At 47.5% G+C, this 23018-nt stretch overlaps 1 protein-coding gene across 7 annotated transcripts in view; it reads right to left on the bottom strand.

Moving 5' to 3' along the window:
- FOXN3 (forkhead box N3) overlaps positions 1-23018 on the bottom strand; it is a 406052-nt gene that overhangs the window by 27397 nt on the left and 355637 nt on the right. For 4 of the 7 annotated variants that reach the window (XM_059914802.1, XM_059914804.1, XM_059914803.1 and 1 more), the window contains one exon: positions 6714-6779. The exons of 1 other annotated variant lie outside the window; for it this stretch is intronic. In XM_059914802.1, coding sequence (XP_059770785.1) covers positions 6714-6779 — 66 coding nt within the window. The remainder of the gene's footprint in view (positions 1-6713; positions 6780-23018) is intronic. 2 more of the 7 variants (XM_059914805.1, XM_059914807.1) reach the window with 1 other exon arrangement.

Raw genomic sequence — 23018 nt, forward strand, 5'->3', positions numbered from 1 at the left:
GCTATCTGGGAAGCCTTCCTGTAGGAAGTGCCATCTAAGTTGGGATTCAAAGGCACAAACCAGGCCTAGAAGTGATAAAAATCACAATGTGCACAAGAACTAAAAAGTAATTTTGATAAAGCACATAATCCTAGCAGGAATGAGATGCCTTTGGACTTCATCCCATGGATATTGGGAAAACCATTAAAGGGTTTTGAGCAAGGAAGTGGTCTGCAGCACAGTGGCTGAGAGCCAGACTCTGGTGTTTCCCATCTGTGTCCTTTACTGCCTGTGTCCCCTGACAAGCTACTTAAGTAAGAAGGGGACAAATGGTATTTATCACACAGAGTATTTAGAGATTTCACTGACTTAATAAAGGCATTGCTATTTTGAAAATACACGTTAGTCATCAGTCCCCTCATCATCATCATCATCATCAACACGCTCACCATTCCCAGAGCAATCCTGGGGTGGCCTGTGCTGTCTCCAGTCCAGGTGAGATGAAAGCCCATAAGAATGGGTAAAGACAAAACCAGACCGTATTGTAAGACCTTGACCATCTTTCTGGTCACAGACTTAGCCGGAAGAGCAACCACTGCTCTCACGGCGCTTCCGTTCTCCTTGAACAAATCATGTCAGAGTCACCATTTTGGCAAAAACACCGGAACCACCTAAAATCCTGGGACAAAGACTAGGGAGCCCTGGAAAGTGAAGAGGGCGGATGAGAGTCATGGAGCATGCATTCCCCTGGCCTCTGGTGCGGCCACGGAATCACCTGCCAGTCAAAGGAGAAATGCAGTCCCACTTTTTATTTTGCCCAGAGTCCTCTGCCCAAGTGCCTAGAACCTCTAAGCACCAGGGGCGCACCTGGCATGAAGGGAAACAGAGAAAGGAAGCCAGCCCTCACTGAGCACCTACTGGAGACTGGGTTCTTTTGACTCTCTTGTCCCGTTTAAGCTTCAGGGAAGAAGCCTCCTGCATGGTTACAAGTCATGGGGCCACATGGCCTCTGTTCAAAGTCTTGCCCCACCACTAGCTCTGTGGCTTTGGGCAAGTGCCTTACCCTTTCTGTGTCTCAGTTTCCTCACCTGTAAAGTAGGCATAAACATACCTCAGAGGATCATTTTGAAGATTAAACAAGACAAAGTACACAAATTGCTAGCTCAGTGGCTGGCCCATTATATAAGCTCATCATCACCGTCATCACCATGTTCATCCTTCCACCATCCCATCTCACCGCAATGGCATCTTCTTACTAATTACCTCTGAGGCATAGGACCTAACGGGGTCAGGACATGGGGGAATTCTTTCAGCCTATTATTATGCTTTTTGTAGCTCTCCCTAACTCTGCACTCACCCCTGAAACATCTTCCTGGTTAATGAACTGTATTCACTTCAAAGAGAATCTCACGGACGGAGCTATCCCACAGCATTAAAAGGTTTTCCCTGAGCTATTTTCTGAACCTCGCAAGACTTCCGGTGTGCAAACTAGGCTCTTCTTCTGAATCCTGGAGCTCGTTCTCAAATGAGCTGCCATTGAACGCTGCCTCGGCCAAACCCGGCATTTCCCAGTCCTCATCACCGGCAGTGCTCCTCATGTGGGGCGGGCGGGTGTGCTCCTCTCTGCTCACAGGCTGCCAGGAGCCGGCTGTGACACTTAACTGCCCTCCCATCTTTTCTCCTTTCTGTCTCCATCCCCAAGTGTCAAGAATGTGGCTTTTGAAAGATGAATCACAGCCAGTCTAAAATGTCTGAGAAAGGTATTCTGAGGTCCCTATTGCATGGATTTTTTGAGTCTGGGATCTGGAGGAACACGAGTCCACCACTCCTCAGTCCTTTTCCTATCAGCACATCGACTTCCTTTCATTTCCTTTGCATTTCCCTCAACGTATTTCAAAGCATGTAAACCCCAGTGCACCCCACCCAATGTGCTGAAAGTATACCTAGGCTCCAGCTAGAGAAGAGATGTCATAAGAAACTGGACATTCAAAATCAACCTTAAACTCGGATTTGTGGCTCTTACTAAATCAACTATACTCCAACAAAAATTAAAAAAGAAAAAAAAAAAGCACAGGCCTCCAGCATCATCCCTTTCTGTTAGATCAGTTAAATATTTGGCTCTTCACAGGGAACTCTGCCCAATACTCTGTAACAACCTAAATGGGAAAAGAATTAGAAAAAGAATAGATACATGTATATGTATAACTGAACCACTTTGCTGTACACCTGAAACTAACACAACACTGTTAATCAACTCTACTCCAATATAAAATAAAAATTTTTTTAAATGGCTTTTATAGGAGAGAAGACATACATCTGAGACTCTCAAATCCTGGGATGAGGGGCTAAGGACATCAGCACCAGGGGTCCCAGCTGATCGACCACTTTATCTTAAGTTATACAATGACCCTAAACTTTCTTACTTTTAACCAGCAAGAAAGCAACCCTCACACACACACACACACACACACACACACACACACACACACACACACACAGAGTCCAATCAAGCAGCACCGCTCACTGTGATCTAAATGTGATCGTCTCCAGAACCTAAAAAGAAAAAGTTGAAGACACAAGAGAAACTTTCCTGCATGCTCCGCCCCCCCTCAGCTCCGCCCCATCCTGGCTTCCCCAGCTTCCCTCCTGATGCTCAGTTTCCTTGATTTTCACAGCTTGTGAAAGTAACCCCTGCGCTCCTGCTGCTGCCTTTGGAGAGCAGCCCTGGCTAAGCTACCAGAGGCCATAAGCTGAGCAGCAGGTGATTCCGATAATCCTTCCCTTTCCTAAAATTGGCCTTTCCACCTGCTTACTTGGAAAGGTGCTGGGGAGGGGGCTGAGAGAGGGGAGCCTGTTTCCTGGTTGCCCTTCTTCGCCGGTGGCTGCTGCATCCATACATATCCTAGTTCTGGGGAGGGGGATGCAGAACTCTGCCTCCCCCCTCCGTCCCATTTTGTTGTTTTATTACCTAGAGTTCCTCTCTGGAACATTCCAACCAGGGATCATGCAAGCCTTTGAAGATGAGTAATGGTGATCTGACTTCTCCTGACTTAATAACAATTCCTCCACTGGGGTTAAAGAGGACTCACAGGGCTTGTCGAAGGGGAACTGCAAAGCAGGTATTTAAGTAGACTCTAGAAGCTGGAATTAGTCTACACAGCCACTTTTTATTTGGCGGGGGGAGGGTAGGTGGATGGACTTGACTAGAAGCATAATCCAAAGTTCAAGAGATAAGGAGGAAGCACTGTCCTGCTTGGATTTTTCTGGAAGTCCTGTTTTACAGAGCACCTGAGACACGATGGTACGCCTTGTAGAATGTTCCCCATACTGCAATCTGGGAAAGTCTGAGAAAGATAACATTACCGCTGGTGCTACCAGAGGAGACAAAATGCGGTGGCCTGAGGTTTTGATTAGATGTGCACTGCTGCCTCACCGAAAGAGAAGCATCAGAGCACAGGGAGGGGCTGAGGGGACCCACAGGGAGTCCAGCTCAAGCAACACAGGGTGCAGTGAGGACCCCTGGGGCAGGATCGGGTCCCCCCAAGATAAGGGTCTTGGCTGACTGGGGTTCTTGTCAACTTCTGGAGAAGTTTCCTTTGTATGACCTACTCAGCTCAGACCCAGACTGAGGCCAGTCTGCACCGAGCTAGCTGTGCAGATGCTGAGCAGGGAGGATGAGTGGAAAAGACCTAAGCGGCTGCCACCTGGTGACCTGAAGTGGACTGGCTACGAAGGGCGATGACAAAGGAAAAGGCTTTCAAACCATCCAGGACAGCCTCCGACTGCTGGGAGTGCCGGTGGCAGACAGACTAGGTTGGTGGCCGGTGGCCCCCATTCAAAGACGGGCATCACACAGCCCGGGAGGTGAAAACAAGGGGCTATAAATAGCAGCACACGAGAAAGCTCTATAAACAGAGCCCAGCCACGGAGCAGCATGGGGGAGGACACAGGCAGGCTCCATGCAGACAGGAACCCACGCTCCCCACGCGTGGGCAGTGGCAGGACCCCCAAACCTGGGTGATGCACGTACACCTCCTCACCGGGACACGTGCTCACAAACACCCCTCGGCAGGCTGCCCACACTCCATCACTGCCTGGGCGTCTGCTGCCTTTGAACCTTTTGGTCGAGGGGTCACCTCTCACTTTTTCCAGGCTTTGCACAAAGCCAGCAGCATAGGGCGTGGTGGCTTCGCCACCGTATGTATGGAATGCTTCTCCCTTCAGGAGGAGAGGTACTGCATCACATCCCAGGACGAGAAGCATCAGGCAGGGAGGGGAAGGGAGAGTGAGGCAGAGAAGAGCTAAGTGAAAAGAGAGGCCTGGCGCCGGAGACACAAACCTCTGACTGCGTTTCTCAGAAGGCCGAGGAGGGACCCCTGGCTCCTCCAAGCGCCTGCAGCGGACGCTCAACGGACACTCACTCCCTTCCGACGGTACTGGTCCAATTTTGGGGGGCTTTACATCCGGCCCACTGAGTATGCCCTAGCTTGGCCTCAAGGGGACCTTACAAGGCTTGGGGTCAGACAGGAAGGTGAATGTAAAGGTGATGTTCTACCCTCTGCCCAGTCCTTAAATTTACTTCTCTGCTGCTCCTGCCAATGTGTCTCCTTCCACGACTTTCAAGGGCTTCCTGGTTCCTTCCTTCCAGGACCCTGGAACCCCCTCTTGGCGGGGGCCTTCACGAAGGCTATAGCCGGGTTTCTCACAGTGGTGAGAGCGAGGTAGGAAAGCCCTACACGACTCTACAGCTTCAAGACATGAACGCGCTTTGAAAACTCAAATTCAGCATTTCAATGTAAATAAGACTATGGATACCTTGAAAAAAATAATTATTACAGTTTGTGTTACAGTAAGGGAGAGAAGAAGTTCATTTAGCCATGAGAACATTAAAACAATTAACTTCTCAGCTAATCAGGATCAACCCTTTTCCTCTTCTATCTGTGGTCAAGAATCTAGTGATAATGGATTTCTATAAAGCTGCTGTTAATGACCAATCCCTTTGCCTTTTTCTGCTTAACTCCATTATTCCAGTTCATCAAGTTATTTCTTTAAACCAGTGATCACTGTGGGCAGCGGCTGGGTGCAAAGGAAGGTGCCTGAACCTTACACAGCTCTGATAAAATCAGTACGCTCGCCTCATGATGAATTACGCAACTTGATTTCAGAAACCATTTCAGACTGTAACTTAATTACAGTCTGGTCTATACTCTTCCTGCAAGAGTCATCTGAGAACGGAGGTTTTGGGTTTTTTTTTTCTGATTTTGTTTTTTTCATTTTCTTGTAACTTCAAACATCATTTAAAACCCACACTACAGGTTAACCGCTAGTTACAGGACTGCACCGGTACACATCTGCTTATAGTGGTGTTTCCTTCTCGGAGGTGTGGGCAGCTGTTATTTCAACTGCCGGCAAGCTGAGTTTAGCAAAGAGAGAATGAGAATTCTGTGCCTTCAGGATCAGGTAATGGCAGCCCACGGCACAGGGATGAGTCTCTCCTGAGAATGCTTGGCTGCATCTCTTGGGTCCTTTAAAAAAAGGACCAGGTAAGGAAGGATGGAGCCAAATTTCCTAAAGCTGTTGGAAGGCTGTGACGAGTAGAAGGCAAGGAGGGATGGTCTGGAACCCCACATCAAAAGACACCTGGGTAGGGTCTGGGAACAGATGTTCTCCTGTGGGAAACCCTATCAGCTCCAGATGCGGGGGATTCCCTTTGCTCAGGAGGCCACGCAGCGCTCAGAATGAGGCAGGTGGGCGCCAGCCCTGGTGGGCGTCGTGGCGGGGTGTGCCGCTTCATGCCGCCGTCTCCACGCCGTGAGTTTCATGCACAGGAGGCGGCGATGCCATTGTCCTGCCAGCGAGCTGAGGGCCCGTGGTGGACGAGCTGGCTATCTGCTCAACAGGCTTCTGGTGGGGGGTGGAATGTGCCAGAGAAACTAGCCTCAAGTTGGGAGGAGGAGGGGACAGATGTCTACGTTTGGGTCATTTGTCATCACTTGGGAAGGAGACCTTTCTAACAATGTTGTAGCTCCAGAGGTGGGGAAAAACATCCGATGGTGGAGAGAAGAGAAGTTCAAGTTAGGAAAAGAGTTGTCTCAAGCTTGACATTGCTCAAGGGCCAACAGAAGATGAAGATAGGAGCCCTCCTTCACTAAACCAGCCCTGCCCTCCTGTCTGTGGCACCCTGGAAAGCTGGTGGGGAAGACGCAGGGCGGGGAGGCACCACAGTGTTTCCATTTTAAGGCTGTTCCAAACTCCTGCATCCCCGCCTCGCCAGATTTTCCTCTCCTCTCTCTAAAATGGTAGCCTGTTATTAATGAGGTCCCCAAGGGGAGAGGGATGTCTGAAAACGGGCACTGCTGAGTTCCATGACTGTCAGGCTGGCCCCCTGTAGCCTCTTCGAGCAGAAACTACAAACTCACAGGAACAATTCCTGCAGGACAAAGGGTCTCTCCTCTGGGACTCATTACAGGGTCCACTTCCCTGCCCCCAAGTCTTAAGCCCTGAAATTATATTAGAACTTTCTCATCTTGGAAACACACCTATGCATTCATTCATACATATGCGTAGCTGCATCTTTTATGCGCACATGTATGTAATCATGCACTGAGGTAGTTTAAAGTGATTCTATAAGGGAAGGTTGGCTTGAGCATTAGTTCTTCCTACGGCCTGGTATATAAAGGAGAAGGTTAAGTTCACAAACTATGGTGCTGTAGGCTATAGAAATATCTACTCACAACCTGCTTGTATCTCAGGGGGAGTATTCAAAAGCATCATGGCACTGGCAGCATCAATGTCAGGATCTGGAAAAATCAACCAATAAACAACATTATTTACAACGGGGCCGGCGTGTGTGGGTGTTCTTCCCCCTGCACGTTACAGTTTATGAATGCAACAGAGAAAAAAAATTCCAGGAACTAGAGGAGCTATCCCAAAGGTGACTTTTCTTCCCATTTGGATTTGCAAGGAAGAATGGTATTCTAGAATGAGATTTAAGGGGCATGTTAGCAAGTTTTTCAGATAAAGCACGGGTTTTTTTTCGCATTTTGCTAATTTCATAATATGCACTGTATGTTCGTGATAAGTTGCTGATCTTTTCACCCGCACAGCTTTGTCCCCTGGGGTGGAGGAGTAGGAGAGTGGGGTGACAATAGCAAGTTCAGCCACCGGAATCTTTTAATGAACCAGGGAAGCTCACAGCACCAAGAAGAGAAAGCACTAAATACACCTGCATCTAGTGAGATACAAACAAGATATTCGGTCATTTCCATTTGTCAGCAGAATGTCAACTGTATTTCACGAGGTTGTCACCGCAGTGGTGGAGGCGGTGAAGGCATTAAACACACACACACACATCAAATATAAAGAAAAAAATTAAAGTTCTGATGTTGAGGGTACAACATTTGTTTCCACATCTATTATTGCTTTTAATATGGGACCAAAAAAAAAAAAATACTCATCACTTCATTGCTGTCAGTCTTAATAGGTTTCTGAATCCTTTCTGATCCACCGGTTGACAGATGGCAGGTTATATACAGACAGAAAAATATTATCCTTTTATAACTAAATTCATTTTCCTCTGAGAAACAGCAGCTCTGCTGCTATGGAAATGAAAGTCACCATGGCAACAGTAAACAACCCCCAAGAATGGTCACTGAATAGGCTGAAAAGAACATCTGCCCCAGCGCAGCGTCCCAGCTGCCCTGGGGTAAAATTCGCTAATAGTGCAGCAAGGCCGAGTGACAGGAGCTGCTGCTTGAGCCCGGTCCAAATAAAGGAAGTCTACATCCAAATGCCTGCCCTTGAAGATTACTACCTCCGCGTCCACTAAACCGATGACTAATGACGGGGTGCGGGGTGGCGGGGTCGCACTTGTCAGTTTTCGTATAAATTACATAGCAAAAAATTCAATTTACTGCTCATGGCTCCATGGCACTTTATCTGGGGTTTTATGTTAGAAAATAACTTTTTTACCGTTTAAAAAAGTACATGTTTCATAACTTTATATGTGCAGTTTAATTCCAGGGGAGTAATGTGATACAGTATAAAGCCCTACCAGTGATTAATAATACGGTTGACTCTGGTTTCAGAAGACAGTGTCTCAAAACAGAAAAAAACCCAAACAACAAACAAAGGCAAAGGAACTTGACTCTTCAGGTCTTTTTCTATTTTGCCTGCAGGAGGTCCGTTACTTACACTTCATCATGTGTAAAATTTATTTTAAGAAGTACATTGTATGAGAAACAGGTAGATTAACTTATTTGACAACTCCTGGGGTGAAACTCCTAAAACAGTCATCGATTCCCACTGATGTTAAAATATATATATTAGTTGAATGATGAACCAAAAAACTTAAAGTTCCACTCAGTGCTCCCAGGGTTGCCGCTGCCCCTGCCCTCTCATGTCCCCACGAGGACAAAGGGCTCGCAGTGTCAGGCTACTGCTGGTACCCCACAAGCCATGGGCAGCAAGCAGCTCCTGGGAGGTGCCATGGGGGGTGCTGAGGCCTTCCTCTCCTACTCCCTCTTTTTGGAAAGGGCCTTTCCTTTCTCAGGAATGAGAAAATTTGCGTGTTTCCCCTCGCCAAGCAAAGGTTCTTTGCCATCTTCGAGAATGCAAGTGCTGCAGGCAGCCCAGGTCTGGCCTGGCTGGACGGTCCCCACCTCCCCAGGCCACTCTCACTGGAGTTTTCCTGAGTGACCAGGAGGTTTGATGGGGGCAGAACAAGAGGAAATATAGTTAAGAAGTCTGGAGTCTTTTCCTACTTATTTTGCCAGAAAACTAAAGAAAGTAGTTCCGTACTCTTCAAAAACACATCCGACCTCAGGAGGAAGGTGTAAAGGGCCACAGATAGAAAGATGTAATGAAAGAAAGAAAAAGAAGGAAGAGAAAGAGAACTTTAAAGGGGAAGAGTGTCAACATCACATGGATTTCACAGAACCTAAGTGGGGCAGCCCCAAGGGCAACAGGGGGAATGCTTCAGACCCTCGTAACATCCACCCATGACCCCTGCCCCCACCCCACCCAGCCAAGCCAAATAAACATATAATCTGAGTAAAAGTAGGATGCTTTAGGACAAGTCCTCCAATCCTTCCTTCCAACCAGATTTGCCATGCCTAAGGCCTCCACAGATAAAAATTCTGTTGCTATCTTGGCACTCCTGCTGGTCTCCAGGCATTTGGGGCAAATGTAACACCCAGTCTTCTCATTATTTCATTCATAATCAATTCCTAAGCCCCACCCTCCATTCTGAATGGGTCAGTTCCCGCTCATGAAGCCCTATGAGCAGAATGGAATGGAGGGCAAGGCACGGGATTCCTCCCTCATGATATCTTGGTAGGTGAACTGGCAAACATGAGAACTGTTAACTGGTATGAGAAAACGTGGTCATGAGTTTGTGCAGGTGTGTACACCCTGGCACGACAGTGCCAGCCCTTCCCTGGGGGATACAGTGAGTGTCATCCTTGGTGTATTGTTTGATGAGTCTGACAAATTTTATACCAGTGCCACCACCACCATAATCAAGATAAAGAGCAGAGTGAAGATACAGATTTCCATCACCCCAAAGTTTCCTTGTGCCCCTTTGCTGTCATCCCTGCCCTTGCTCTGGGCAACTACTGATTTGCTTTCTGTTATTCATCTAGGCTGTGGTGTCAGCAGTTCATTCCTATTACTGTTATTGTCAAGGAGTACCCCACTGTATGGATACATTACAATTTGTTTATCCATCTACCTGTAGATGGACATTTGGGTTGATTCCAGTTTGGGAACTTACAAAAAAAGCTGCTGTGAACTTTTCTACCAGTCTTCTGAGAACAGCTTTTCATTCCCTTGGGTAACCGCTGGTAAGTGTATGTTTAACTTTACAGAGGACTGATTCTCTTTTCCAAAGAGGCTGTACCACGTATGAGTTCCAGTTGCTCCACATTTTTGTCAGCACTTGAAATTGTCAATCTTTTAAAACTTGAGCCTTTCTAGATGTGTCGTGGTATTTCCTCGTGGTTTTAACTTGTATTTCCCTACTGACAAACGATGTTGAACATCTTTTCATGCGCATAATGGCCATGTGTAGATCTTCTTTTGTGGAAAGCCTGTTCAAGTTTGTGCCTGTTTTTTCATTGGGTTGTTAAATTTCTTACTATTGAATTGTGAGGTTTCTTTAAACATTCTAGATAGAAGTCCTTTGCAAGATATATTTTTCTGAGTCCACAGCCTGTCTGTTCAGCTTCTTAATAGTGTCTTTTAGTAAGTAGAAGTTTGAAATTTTTGTAAAATCCAATTTATCGATTTCTTTTATAGCTCAATGCTTTTTGTGTCCCAACTAAGAAATCTCTGCCTGCCCCAAAATTGCACAGAATTGTCTCCTGAGTGGCATCTTTCTGTCTCATTTGTTAGTGTATTAAATATAACATTATCTGGGTTCAATACTCAGATACAGATAAATGAAAATGGAAGTAATCAACCAGACCTCTTTCTTGATCCAGTAAGCTGCTTAAGCACAGATCTCCCAGAACTGTACAGATCAATGCTAGAAGGGCCTGCTTTGGCTCCAGGTGTGTTGAAGAAACACCAGACAGCCTGAAAGAAGCCTCAATCAGCCATGTTTCTATGTCAAAAAGTCTCTCGGATCCTCTACTAAACACCTGACACACCTTTACGCTTGTCACACCGAGGCATCCTGTGCGTGTTTCAGTCTTCAGAGCCGAAAACCACCCATCTCTCCTCTCTAAAGAGATGCTACAATATTATTAAAATGTCTAAGATTTTTTCCCTTAAAAAAAAAATCAAGAAAGTAATGCATGCCCACTGTGAACAAAAAATATACACTAGGTGGATATAATTTGAGAAATAAATGCCTTCCCCATAGACCCACTCCCAGATTCACATTTTCTTGTACATATGTCCAGAAACTGTCTATAGAAATACAGGTGTTTATGTATATTCACTGAAATACCAGCACACATACACTTACACATGCACACATATCTATTCTTTAAAAATTGGTTCATGTGGAAAATACTCTTCTGAAGATAACTTTGTCCCCCTATTTTTCACTTAATGACAGATCTTGGCACACTGTCATATTAGTATACATAAGCTGAAGTTTTTTTGTGGTGACTTTTTCATGCATAAAAACACACCACAGGGCTTCCCTGGTGGCGCAGTGGTTGAGAATCTGCCTGCTAATGCAGGGGACACGGGTTCGAGCCCTGGTCTGGGAAGATCTCACATGCCGCGGAGCAGCTGGGCCCGTGAGCCACAGTTACTGAGCCTGCGCGTCTGGAGCCTGTGCTCCGCAACAAGAGAGGCCGCGATAGTGAGAGGCCCGCGCACCACGATGAAGAGTGGCCCCCGCTTGCCGCAACTGGAGAAAGCCCTTGCACAGAAATGAATACCCAACACAGCCATAAAAAAATAAATAAACAGAGCAGCTCTAAACTTTATAAAAAAACCAAAAAAACTTGACTTAAAAAAAAAAAAACAAAAACACACCACAGTGTTCATACCGACATTCCCTCTCCTTTAGACTGCAGACTCTCAGAAGGCAGAAACAAAGCGTTTGTAACCGGAAACCTGCGCCCAGCACACTGTTTTCTCCCTACAGATCCTGAGCCCCTGAACACACCGCCCTGGCACAGCCATCCCCTCCTCCTCTCTCGGCCCCCCTCCCTATGAGGATCCAGCACGGCCCCCATCTCCCCCTCCTCTGCCACCTCTCTCTGGGGCTCAGCCCCAGCTGCCACCTTGGTGACGTGTTTGTTTTCATGAGCACACTCTGGGTGTCCCTAAAAGACTCTCAATCCCTCTGCTCAGGAGAGACGTGGCAGTGGTCTGTGTCCTTAGGTAGCCAAGGGGCTTTCTGATGGAAGCACATCTTCCTGGTGGGATGCTTTTGACCAAGGATGCTTGTTTTGGAGCTTGTTGGCTGGAGCTGTTTCAGGGGACTGGGCAGCTGTTTTGGAGCCAGGGATGCTTTGCTTCGGAGGCGTGGTTGATTCTGACAGATGAAAGGTCCACGACTAGATTCGGGGGAGGAAGAGCAGCGTGTTGGCTGCGTCAAATTTTTCCCTGGGCTTCAAAGAAAGGAATTCTACCCCCAAGATGGTTCAATCCAGCTTACCAGCATAAGAAGATAAGAGGAAGATATTTTGGCCAGGAACTCTTTTTAGGAATGAAGATCCACCTGGCAGAAGTATCCTTTACGTTGTATCTCTGGGGAATGTGGGTGAGGCAGAGGGGGACAGGAGAACAGAGCCGCACAACCCCCTTTATTTTTGGAGGGGGTGGGGGCGTGTTTCACAGCAGTTCCGAGCTCAGCGTCCTAATACCAGAGGCCACATCATTTACTACTCGGTTAATTCAGTAAAACATCAAGAGTGCCTTCACGGATGCTTAATGACCATCCTTAAAACCCAGCCAGTCTCAAATCCCACATTTAAAAAAAATTCCTCCTTTCTCATGCTTCAGTAACAAATGTTACTTCTCCTCTGGCCTGGTTCCCAGCGGCCCATTTCAATTTTCATCTTTAATACAGTTGTCTTATCACACTGCCTCTTCTCTGTACTATGAGACTGAAAAACGGTCACACATCTTAAAGATGTTTTCAAGTCCTCTTGCTCCTGAAGGTATATACACAATTATGTTATCCTACAGTGAAGTAACAGGTAACAAAGTTTCCAGAACCAACGGTTCAGCTGTTTGGATTTAAAAAAAAAAGATTGTGCTTCATTTTACCAAAATGTGGAGACAGTTTCTTCTGGGCACCGGGAGGAGGCTTTTTCCTTGTGAGTATGATGGGAAGCGCACAAGGCAAGGCACGAGGATTCTTGGGTTTGGGTCCTGGGGCTGCTGCTGATTAACATGTGACTTTCATTTTGCTGGGTCTGAGTTCATTCCTTTTAAAAGGGTGATGGGTGGCTACAGACATGGGAGGGGCTGAACTGGTTTTAAATCTCATTCCACAGAGCTCCTGGCTCCCCCCGTAATGTCCCATAATATCCCCTGACTTTTTCCTCCCTTTCCAGCTCATGGCTGCCAGAACTATGGACTCCAAGGAGTATCTACCAAATGGAGCATCTGCTCCAAGGCCTTTGGAGGCAGTTAACACTCTTAGCAAGGCTGGAGGACTATCCTAGTGTCCCTGGAGTGTGCTGGGCTGTCATTCTGGGCATCTGCTGGGTCCACTTCAGAGCGATCCATTCGGCCTGGCGTGGGTATGTTGTGGGTTCTTGGTGTGGCTTCTGTTTATATCCATGCTCCTTCCTCTAGGATCTGGGGTCATAGGGAAGTGACTGCAGAGACCATCTGTTTTAACAAACTAAGAATACAAAAGATGGCCAGAAATCCCTGGTTCAATCCTCACTGCTATAGAAAGGCTGCAAAAATGTGAGTACCATCCTTAGCATCTCTGAGTTGACCAACCTAACAAAACAGTGATAAGGAAACTTTTCCCATATATAAAGCCTGAGAACAACCAACAATCATAACTCTCTTAGAAATCACTGTTTCTCTATTTCTCCCTGCTCCCTTTCATATCTGAAATGTTTTACAGGATGATAAAAGGTCTTTATGTAACTGAATAAAAGAGATTCAAGAAGCATTAAAAAAAAAAGCCAAACAGGGGCTTCCCTGGTGGTGCAGTGGTTGAAAATCCGCCTGCCAATGCAGGGGACATGGGTTCGAGCCCTGGTCTGGGAAGATCCCACATGCCACAGAGCAACTGGGCCCGTGGGCCACAATTACTGAGCCTGCGCGTCTGGAGCCTGTGCTCCGCAACAAGAGAGGCTGCGATAGTGAGAGGCCCGCGCACTGCGATGAAGAGGGCCCCCGCTCGCCGCAACTGGAGAAAGCCCTGGCACAGAAACAAAGACCCAACACAGCCAAAAATAAATTAATTAATAATAAAAAAAAAAGCGCCAAACAATGGATGACAGACACTCGGACAAAAAATTACTGGACATATGGACACAGTATACATTCAATCAGATGCACACACCAAGGTGCTCATATTCTCTCTGACATTCTTCACAAGAAAGTGAGCCCTGCTACAAGGGCTCCTCCTTGTCTGCCTTTTCACTGCTGTATCCCCAGCACCTAGAACAGTGCCTGGAGCACAGGGGGTGCTAGAAAAATAGATGTTGAACATTTGAATGCACACCTCATCCAATGCTGATGCTCCCAGGGCATAAGCCGCTGCATGTGCAGTGGAATCCCCAGGAAACTCCAGAAAACCAAACGTCAGGCCCCATCCCAGATGACACTGAGTTTTGTAAAAATTTATCAGGGGGTTCTTCTGATGTGCAGGAAAGGGAAACAGCCTCCTTTAGTAGGGTATTTGAATGCCATCCAAAGAAGCCCATTGAGGATGGCAAGTGCTCCCTAGAAATCCTTTATCATCTATAACTTTCCTAGATCTCTTCGCTTTGAAATATCTTTATCCATTTTCCTGTAACTCTGCATGAGAGTGACATCTGAAAGTATTTAATTAATCCCTGAAAACGGAGGAAAAACATACTTGGATAACTTTTAGGGCTAAGGGAACAAGAAATAGATGAAAGCAAATACACAAGCAAGAAAAGAAATAAAAATCGCAATAAGGTGTACACTGCCTGGGCCATTCTGAGTAGATACGCATGGTTTCATTATGTACGTTCCATATAGTCCGTGAGTCAGTGGTTCTCAATCAGGGATGATTTTGCACCCCTTCCCTCGTATGGCAATGTTGTCTGCCCCTTGTATGGCAACGTCTGGAGGTCGTTTTCATTGTCATGACTGGGTGGGATGGGGAGGGCGCTACTGGCACCTAGTGGCAACACTTAACCCAGAGATGCTACCCAACATTCTGCAGGGTACCGACAGGCCCCCACAACGAAGAGTTATTGGATTCAGAATGTGAATACTGCTGAGGTTGAGAAACTCTGTATTAAGCTTACATGTACATGTGCTACGGTCAGGAAAAACAGTTCTTCAAGCCAAAGGACCTCATATAGAATACATCAAAAGTAAACAAATAGACATAAAATTCACTCTGTTGTTGATGTCTCTTTTTCTCCCCTTTTTGCAAAACCCCTAGGTGTCGGTTAACAGAGATGGGATATCTACATCTGTGGCTTTGAAACCACTGAAGTAGGAGTCACACGCTTTGGCTGCTGTTGCAATCGATCAAGACATCTGCACCAGCCGCCTCTGATCTCGAAGGCAACAGAACGGGCTGGGGTGGGTGGGGGGGCGGGCGGCGGTGCTGTCAGATCTACTGAGGTCATTTACCAGGAATATTTTTTCCACCTCCCTTCTGGCTGGAGGTGATTAAGATGGTATTCACCATGGCTACATATCTGAGAGGCTCTCACAGTCAGACGAGAGAAAGTGACACCGATGAGCCCGGTGGATGATCTTCACGATGGATGGGGTTTTAGGGAATAACGGCCTCACACAAAAACTGACTCCAAGTTGTGACTTTTAAAAACTATCTTTAGGATGAGAGTTGGAGCTAGAGGACACCAAGAGCAGTCCTGCTTCTTCAAAAGATTAAGTCAAAAAAAAAACAAAAACAACCTCCAAACTCTTGCTACACTGAAGAAATGAATTGAATTAAAACTAACAATTAGGGGCTTCCCTGGTGGCGCAGTGGTTGAGAATCTGCCTGCTAATGCAGGGGACACGGGTTCGAGCCCTGGTCTGGGAAGATCCCACATGCCGCGGAGCGACTGGGCCCGTGAGCCACAACTACTGAGCCTGCGCATCTGGAGCCTGTGCTCCGCAACAAGAGAGGCCGCGATAGTGAGAGGCCCGCACACCGCGATGAAGAGTGGCCCCCGCTTGCCACAACTAGAGAAAGCCCTCGCACAGAAACGAAGACCCAACACAGCCATAAATAAATAAATAAATAATAATTTTAAAAAAACAACAAAAAAACCTAACAATTAAACAAGTTGAAACTAACAGTTGTTTGTTGTCACAAAAGAGAATCTAAATCAGATCGGGGCGAACTACAGGATGAATAAATTCTACATGCATTTTAGGATTATGAGGCTCCCATTCACACATCTTCTTCCTCAGCTTAAACCCAGTGACTGGTGAGCTGTAAATGAGGGATTTACTGGCTCTGGGGAGCAGCATCATGGTCAACTCTGCAAATCAGGAACACGGTTCTACAAGTCAGCTTCCCAACCAGGGACATCCTTAGGAAAACTCCTGTAAATTGCCCATTTATTACCCTGATTCTATTTCATGCAGAAGGGATTGGAGGGAAAGCATCTGGAAGGTAAGTGCTGAGCTCAGGGTGCACCCTGGGCTGGGAGTCAGGTGACACGGGCCGTCACCTCTGTAAGTCTCAGATGCCCTGTTTCTAACGTGGTGTTAGGGAGACTGAGCCGTGGGCCCTCCGGGGCCTCGAACTCTGCGAGTCGCTCACTTTTGCTGCTGCTTCCCTCCCTGCTTGAGAAGTAAAAGAAAGCTCCTCGACACTCCTCAGGGCAGACGCTTCCATCCTTCTGTTTTTCTCTGGAGAACAAGAAACGCTTTAACTTTGTTGTGTTCTGAGTCGCTTAATTCTAAAGTCTCCTTTGCTTCTTCAGAGGGCTGCGTTTCATTCCCTACTTTTCCAAGTCTGTGCTTCCAATGCAAGCAATGCCACCACCCTCTCCCGGCTCACTTCAGGTTCACCCCTCTCCTCTCAGCCAAGACACTGTCACGCCAACACCTCTTATATCGGCGCTCTGAATTTTCCCCACGATGAATGTCTGCCTCTTTAATATCTTTGACCAGTTGATGGAAATCTTTCTAGCAGCTGCCTGGGAGCGAAAGGAAAGGAACCATGTGGACCAAGATGGACAGTACAAAGGGTCCAAAATTCTAGAACTGGAGCATGTGGGCAAAGGTGACAGGAAACCCAGAACAGGTTATGACTTCTGTCCCGTGAGACGTAACCATTACTTAAGAGGCAAGCAGTTCTGGTTTGGTTCTGTTTGGCTTGTTAAACTGTTCTACAGCTGCTTGTCTGCGGGGAGTTTCTAAAAAAATCTCTTTTTAAACTTCTTGTAGGTGAATGAGAAACTACATATTCGTCGGAAGTGCCTTCCCCTTTGCACCTCATTCTGTTGTAAATCTCTGCTTACTGCATTCTCTGACTTTTGCCTCCCTGGGGATGCTGTATATGAAAACCATGAGCAGAGGAGACATCTGGGGATTTTGTAGAGGGGCTTCTGATGCTGGGAGGGAGGAATGAAGGGGATACACGCTGAAGCCTTTTAGATTCTGGAATTCTTTGTTTTGAAAACCTCGTGTTTGCTCCTGGCTTCTTCAACCAATGATAGAGCAAAAGCCCACCACCCAGCTGGGACCAGGAAGCCAGCCCTGAGTATGGAAGGCTTCCAGGGGCAGGAACGGGAATGGGGGGCTCCCAAAAGAGCCCTGAGAACCGGAAGGCCTGGCCACACTGATGTCTCGGAGGAAGGATGCACCAAGTCCAGAAGCCAGAGGCAGAACCAGGCTGGGGATCCCTGAGACAGGAGCTAAAGGCCCAGTGGGACAGCAAGAGCACCAGAGGGCTGGATGCATCAGGCGGGAGGTGGTAGGGGAACTCCAGGGCATCTATCTTAGTCGGTTTCCCCCCTCTCCATGCTGTGAGCTTGTCTTCCCCAGCTATCACTTCTTCCCACCTACTGGAAAATCAGCTCCTGCCCAGTCCCCACCCCAGAAACCACTTCCACCTCTAGGAAAGGTCACAGGATTTCTGGCAACTCCTGCACAAACTCTTCCATAGCTCCAGCCGTTCTCATGGTGGCCTGGTCCCCACCAGGCATGCAATGCTTGTTGTTGATGACAATTGAATATTTCCATTTGCACGGCATCTCCAATTAGCTCTGTCTTAAACTGGGTAGATGTGCAAAGCCTCTTTTCCAGAAGCAAAGATTCCATCTCAGAGTGACACCGGCAGGTGTGTTAGTGAAAGTAAATATCACACAGAAGGCTGACATCAGTGTTCCAAGGCACAAAGCGACTGCTTGCCCAGCTTTCAACTGTCTTCCTCCCTAATGTTCAAGGGATGAAGAACTGGAGGAAGTAACCCTAAACACAAGGCTCACTTTGTCTGGGAATGTATGTATTATGCTGACTCAAAAGAGTTTCAAAAGGAACAGGGCACCATTGATTTTCCCAGATCTGACCGGCGACTGTCATCAGATAGGACACGTCAGAACTAAACCTTACCCCTCAGGAATTCCCTGGTGGTCCAGTGGTTAGGACTCTGTGCTTTCACTGCTGAGGGCCTGGGTTCAATCCCTGGTTGGGGAACTAAGATCCCACAAGCAGCGCGGCGCGGCCAAAAAAATAAAATAAAATAAATAAACCTTGCCCCTTGCTTTCCACATCAAGTCTACCATATTGAATCGCACACACCATCCCATGCAATGCGTTACCATCTATGTGTTCCTGTGCCATAAACCAGTGGTTCCCCAACCTTTCTGGCACCAGGGACGGGTTTCGTGGAAGACAGTTTTTCCACGGACTGGGGGTGGGGGGGATGGTTCAGGAGGTAATGCGAGCGATGGGGGGGGATGGTTCAGGAGGTACTGCGGGCGATGGGGGGGATGGTTCAGGAGGTAATGCGAGCCATGGGGGGGATGGTTCAGGAGGTAATGCGAGCGATGGGGGGGATGGTTCAGGAGGTAATGCGAGCGATGGGGGGGATGGTTCAGGAGGTACTGCGAGCGATGGGGGGGATGGTTCAGGAGGTAATGCGAGCGATGGGGGGGATGGTTCAGGAGGTAATGCGAGCGATGGGGGGGATGGTTCAGGAGGTAATGCGAGCGATGGGGGGGATGGTTCAGGAGGTAATGCGAGCGATGGGGGGGATGGTTCAGGAGGTAATGCGAGCGATGGGGGGCGGCACATGAAGCTTTGCTCGCTCACCTGCCGCTCACCTCCTGCTGTGCAGCCCGGTTCCTAACAGGCACTGGTCCGTGGCCCGGGGGTTGGGGACCCCTGCCATAAACGATCATTCAGTTGAGTTGGAAAAGGTTTTTCCCATGCTGAAATCAACTTCCTTACCAGAAAGCTGCTCCTCAAGAACCTGGAAGAGGAGACCACTGCCACTCTGGACCCTAATCTCCACCATCAGGTTAACTCCACAGCTGGGCAACGGTTATGCTCTACATCTGGGAGCGATGCCCAGAATTTCCCTTTCTTTTACTTCAAGACAAGTCAGAGGGTGTTCTAAGAACCCATCTGCAGTCAGAGGATGTGGGTAGGGGTGAGGGGAACAAATTAAAAATAAAATGATTCACCTGCTACAGTCCATTGGTTACACCGTCCCCAAAGAGGGATTCCCTGGGAGGCTGGAACAGAGCCTGCAGTAAGTAGTGATGGCTGGCTGGACGAATGTGGTGGCGAAGGGCCTTCAGAGGGACACGCAGTTCCCCACCGTGACTCTCTGTGTCTGCACCCCAGGGGTTGAGTTCAAGTGCACATCGCAGAATTCTCTCACTTTGGTACAGTGGATTTCCAAATGAACGTTTAGGGTATCCTCTGGGGAGAGGCCTATCTATCCACCAAGGCCAGAGCGCTCTCCCTTCCACTGTGCCCTGTGTCCACGGCAACTGGGGGAGGCCAGCCTGCCAGGCCCGGGTGTGTAGGAGCACTTGCCCTCTTCTGGGGGGAGGATGGAGGGCAGGAGAACAGCACCCGGCCCACAACCTCAAGTGAGAAAACTGAGCAGACAAAGCCAACCTACAGGACGTAAGGCAGTGGGGAGGCGGAGTGGGATTGGGAAGGGCTACCGAGTGTGGTTCAGACGCTCGGATCGCAGCATGGGGCAGGCAGACAGCAGACACGTGGATGGGGCCAGGGCTGGGCTGCAGGGGGCGGGACGGGTCAGTGGGAGGGCAAGCAGGATCACCGCAGGCTCGTGCAACCGTCTGTGGTTTTCTTCTAGCTAGTCTGGAGGGCTCCGTCCATCCACAGTGCCCCAGAGCTGGGCAGCTGACCAGCAGTGGGCCAGCAAAGCAGGGACTTCCGCACGCTTTCAGCTCCAAGAAAGGAAATATGTTAGTACTCTTTGGCCACCCTGTTTCCAGATGGAAAGTCATAAGAATTTACTACTAAAACCCAGTTACTTAAATCCTGTTTGGGGCATCTTAATAAAAGACCCGAAGGAAGCAAACAGGCTCCCTCCGTGACACACACATACACACACAACAATCACCGGCTGACACCATCCTGCTTCCACTGGGGAGTGGGTCCTGGGAAACCCGTCTCTTTCTCCCTTAGAGACCTGAGCTTCAGATACAAAGAGGAACCAGAACAGGGGAAGCACATTTCCCATCAAAGACCCTGAAGTCCTTACTCCTGCTTTCGTCTGTACACACCGAACGGAAGACTCCACATCGCTCTTGGGAGACTGGAGCGCATCCCTCACCAGGACTGATGCCGAGTGCTGCCCAGCCGTCTCCTCCGCTGTTTTTCCAAAGTGAATCAGGGCTGCTGATTCTCGCAACAGGATTACCGGTCACTGAGCTCTGTCTGGGCCTCAGTTTTAATGCTTCGCCTTTTATGCTTTCTAGTCTAATCCTCACCCCCAAATACGTTATAAAAAAAAAAGATAAAGGCACATCTGTTGCTTGGTATTTTGTGTGTGTGTAGTTCTCCGAAACATGTTTATTCAGAAACAACTTACACTATGAAATATATCGATTGAAAAATAAAAACAAAGCACCAACAAAGCACTTGTTTTCCTTTATCCTACAGGGGAACTTTACCTAATGTCTGTCTCAAAGCTGGCTCCTGGGATGTCCTGCACCTTTTAGGGGTTGCAGAGAACGTGGATACAATGAGGAGGCTATAATAATGTAATTGTCATTGATTCCATTTTCACTGCATAGTGTCTACTCAGTTGCATACAAAGAGACTGGCCCCATCCATTCATTACTGAGAACAAAAAATATCGTGAGGCTGTTAAGAAGTAATTCATTTTAGACACAACTAAATATGGAAATATATGGAAATGTAGATTCAAGATTAAGACTACAAATGAAAGTATCATGGAAATAAAAGGATTTAAGTTTTCTACCCAACAAGATTTACATATAACGCTATGCTACTGGGAGAGAAATCCTGAAGGAGATACCAACCAGCTGAGAAGGCTACAGACCCTAAAAGGGTGGAAGATCCCTGCACTCTGAGAGCCCATGGGTGGGGAGGGTGGGAATGATTCGCGTGGGTTTAGACTTTAGTCTAACCGTGAAGCAATGAGCTGATCTTCTGGTGGGAAAATGGGAAACTGGTTCTAAAGACAACCTCCACAGAAGTTTCCAGAACAATTTTTGGGAACGTCTTCATCCCTGGAACAAATATTTTGCCTTGAGTCTACTTTGAAGGATCCTTCTTTTTTTGGATGTGCTTGAAAAAAAAATTTGAGCTCCTTACTTCCCAGCCACATAGCGTACATGAGTAAAACAACCAGCACATAAAAACACTAAGTAAATATACTGTGGAATAAAGTAGGCCAAGTGCTGAGGGCAAGAGCTTGGTTAGGGAAGCATGCTTTTAAAGGAGGTGAGTTCAGGCCAGAGCTGATTTCCTTTTGCAGATGCTATGTATTCATTCCAGAACTATAAATGCTAAGCCAAAGAAAGGTTTTCAGCTTGTGTCTGGGGCACACTTGTTTTCGGAAAAACCAAGAGAGATGACGATCATCAGACAATATGATGAACAGAACCAGGTAGACTCTGAAGGTAAAATGGACAAAAGGTGACAGTGCGGATGGGGTAAGGTCTGTTCCCACTGGGGCTGCGTAAGGACAAAACCATCTGGAGACAGCTTTGCAGGCTAGCCCAGCAAGCAGGTCGATCAGGTGACTTCATGACAGCAACTGCGTTCCTTCTCTTACCGTGAAGGGCACATTTCATCTTTCAAAAGGAAAAAAAAGTTACAGCAAGTATTATATGAGCAAAACCAAACAAAGAATACTGGAAAACAGAGAAGGGAAAACCAGAGCAACTGCCACCATGCTGGCACCTGTGGTTTTCTCTTCCAAGATTCTTCTAGGAAGGCTTTGGGTATATTTTTCACTGAGCTGGCGCCCTCAGACCTGCCTGTGCCTCAGGTCAGTGTGGGGGCTGACCCCCAAAACCCTGCTGCTGCAAGCTCTGACCACCAGGGTGCTTAGGCATTCAGCCCATCCTGTGAGGCTAGGCAGGTACGAGCTGACCTACTGCCCCCAGCCTCCTGTCCCCACAAATGATTACTGCTTCAGAGAATGTGTATGTGTGTGATGGGGGCACGTCGGGTGTGGAAGGGAGAGGTAAGGACAAAACGTACACTCTAGAAATCTGGGCTTCGGCTTGACTTACGATAGAGAGAAAATGCTGAGCAGCCTAAGTGTTCCCTCCTTCCCTCCCCCACTTAGTATTTATGTCTTACTGTTTCTCTCTTTTTTTTTTTTTGGCCACACCTCACGGCTTGCAGGATCCTAGTTCCCCAACCAGGGATCGAACCCGGAGCCTTGGCAGTGAAAGTGCCAAGTCCTAACCACTGGACCGCCAGGGAAGTTTGACTGTTTCTCTCTAGATAAGACAAAGAATTTGTTTTAAAAAGGTGTTTCTGCTTTTTATTACAAAAAGTACTTCACAGAGCCAATCTCACCTAAAATTGAACCCACATATTCAACACAGTATTCCCTGAATCCTGCCGACTAAGCCGACAAAAGGAAACACCAAAAAACACAATGAAACAAAAACAAACAAAATACACGGTAGTCCCTCAAAGTTACATTTCACACAGTCTGCTGTAATGTGCGTGTAGACTGATGGAATTGATGGCAAAAATGGAAAGAATGAACCCAGATACCAGTGCATTCGCCTTCTGAGGAATGCTCCTCTGAGATCACCAACCTGTTGTCTCCTGCCAAAGAAGGCTCCCGAGTCACTTTTAGAACTTGTCACCTGGTGCCTTAATAGCCAGGTGAGGGTTCATGGGATGCTAGCAGCAAAGGGATGACTGGCGATGTCTGAACGCAGGGAGGCAAGTAGTACCTGGAACTGCCA

This window comes from Balaenoptera ricei, chromosome 2 (genome assembly GCF_028023285.1).
Source record: "Balaenoptera ricei isolate mBalRic1 chromosome 2, mBalRic1.hap2, whole genome shotgun sequence".
NCBI classification, from domain to species: domain Eukaryota; kingdom Metazoa; phylum Chordata; class Mammalia; order Artiodactyla; family Balaenopteridae; genus Balaenoptera; species Balaenoptera ricei.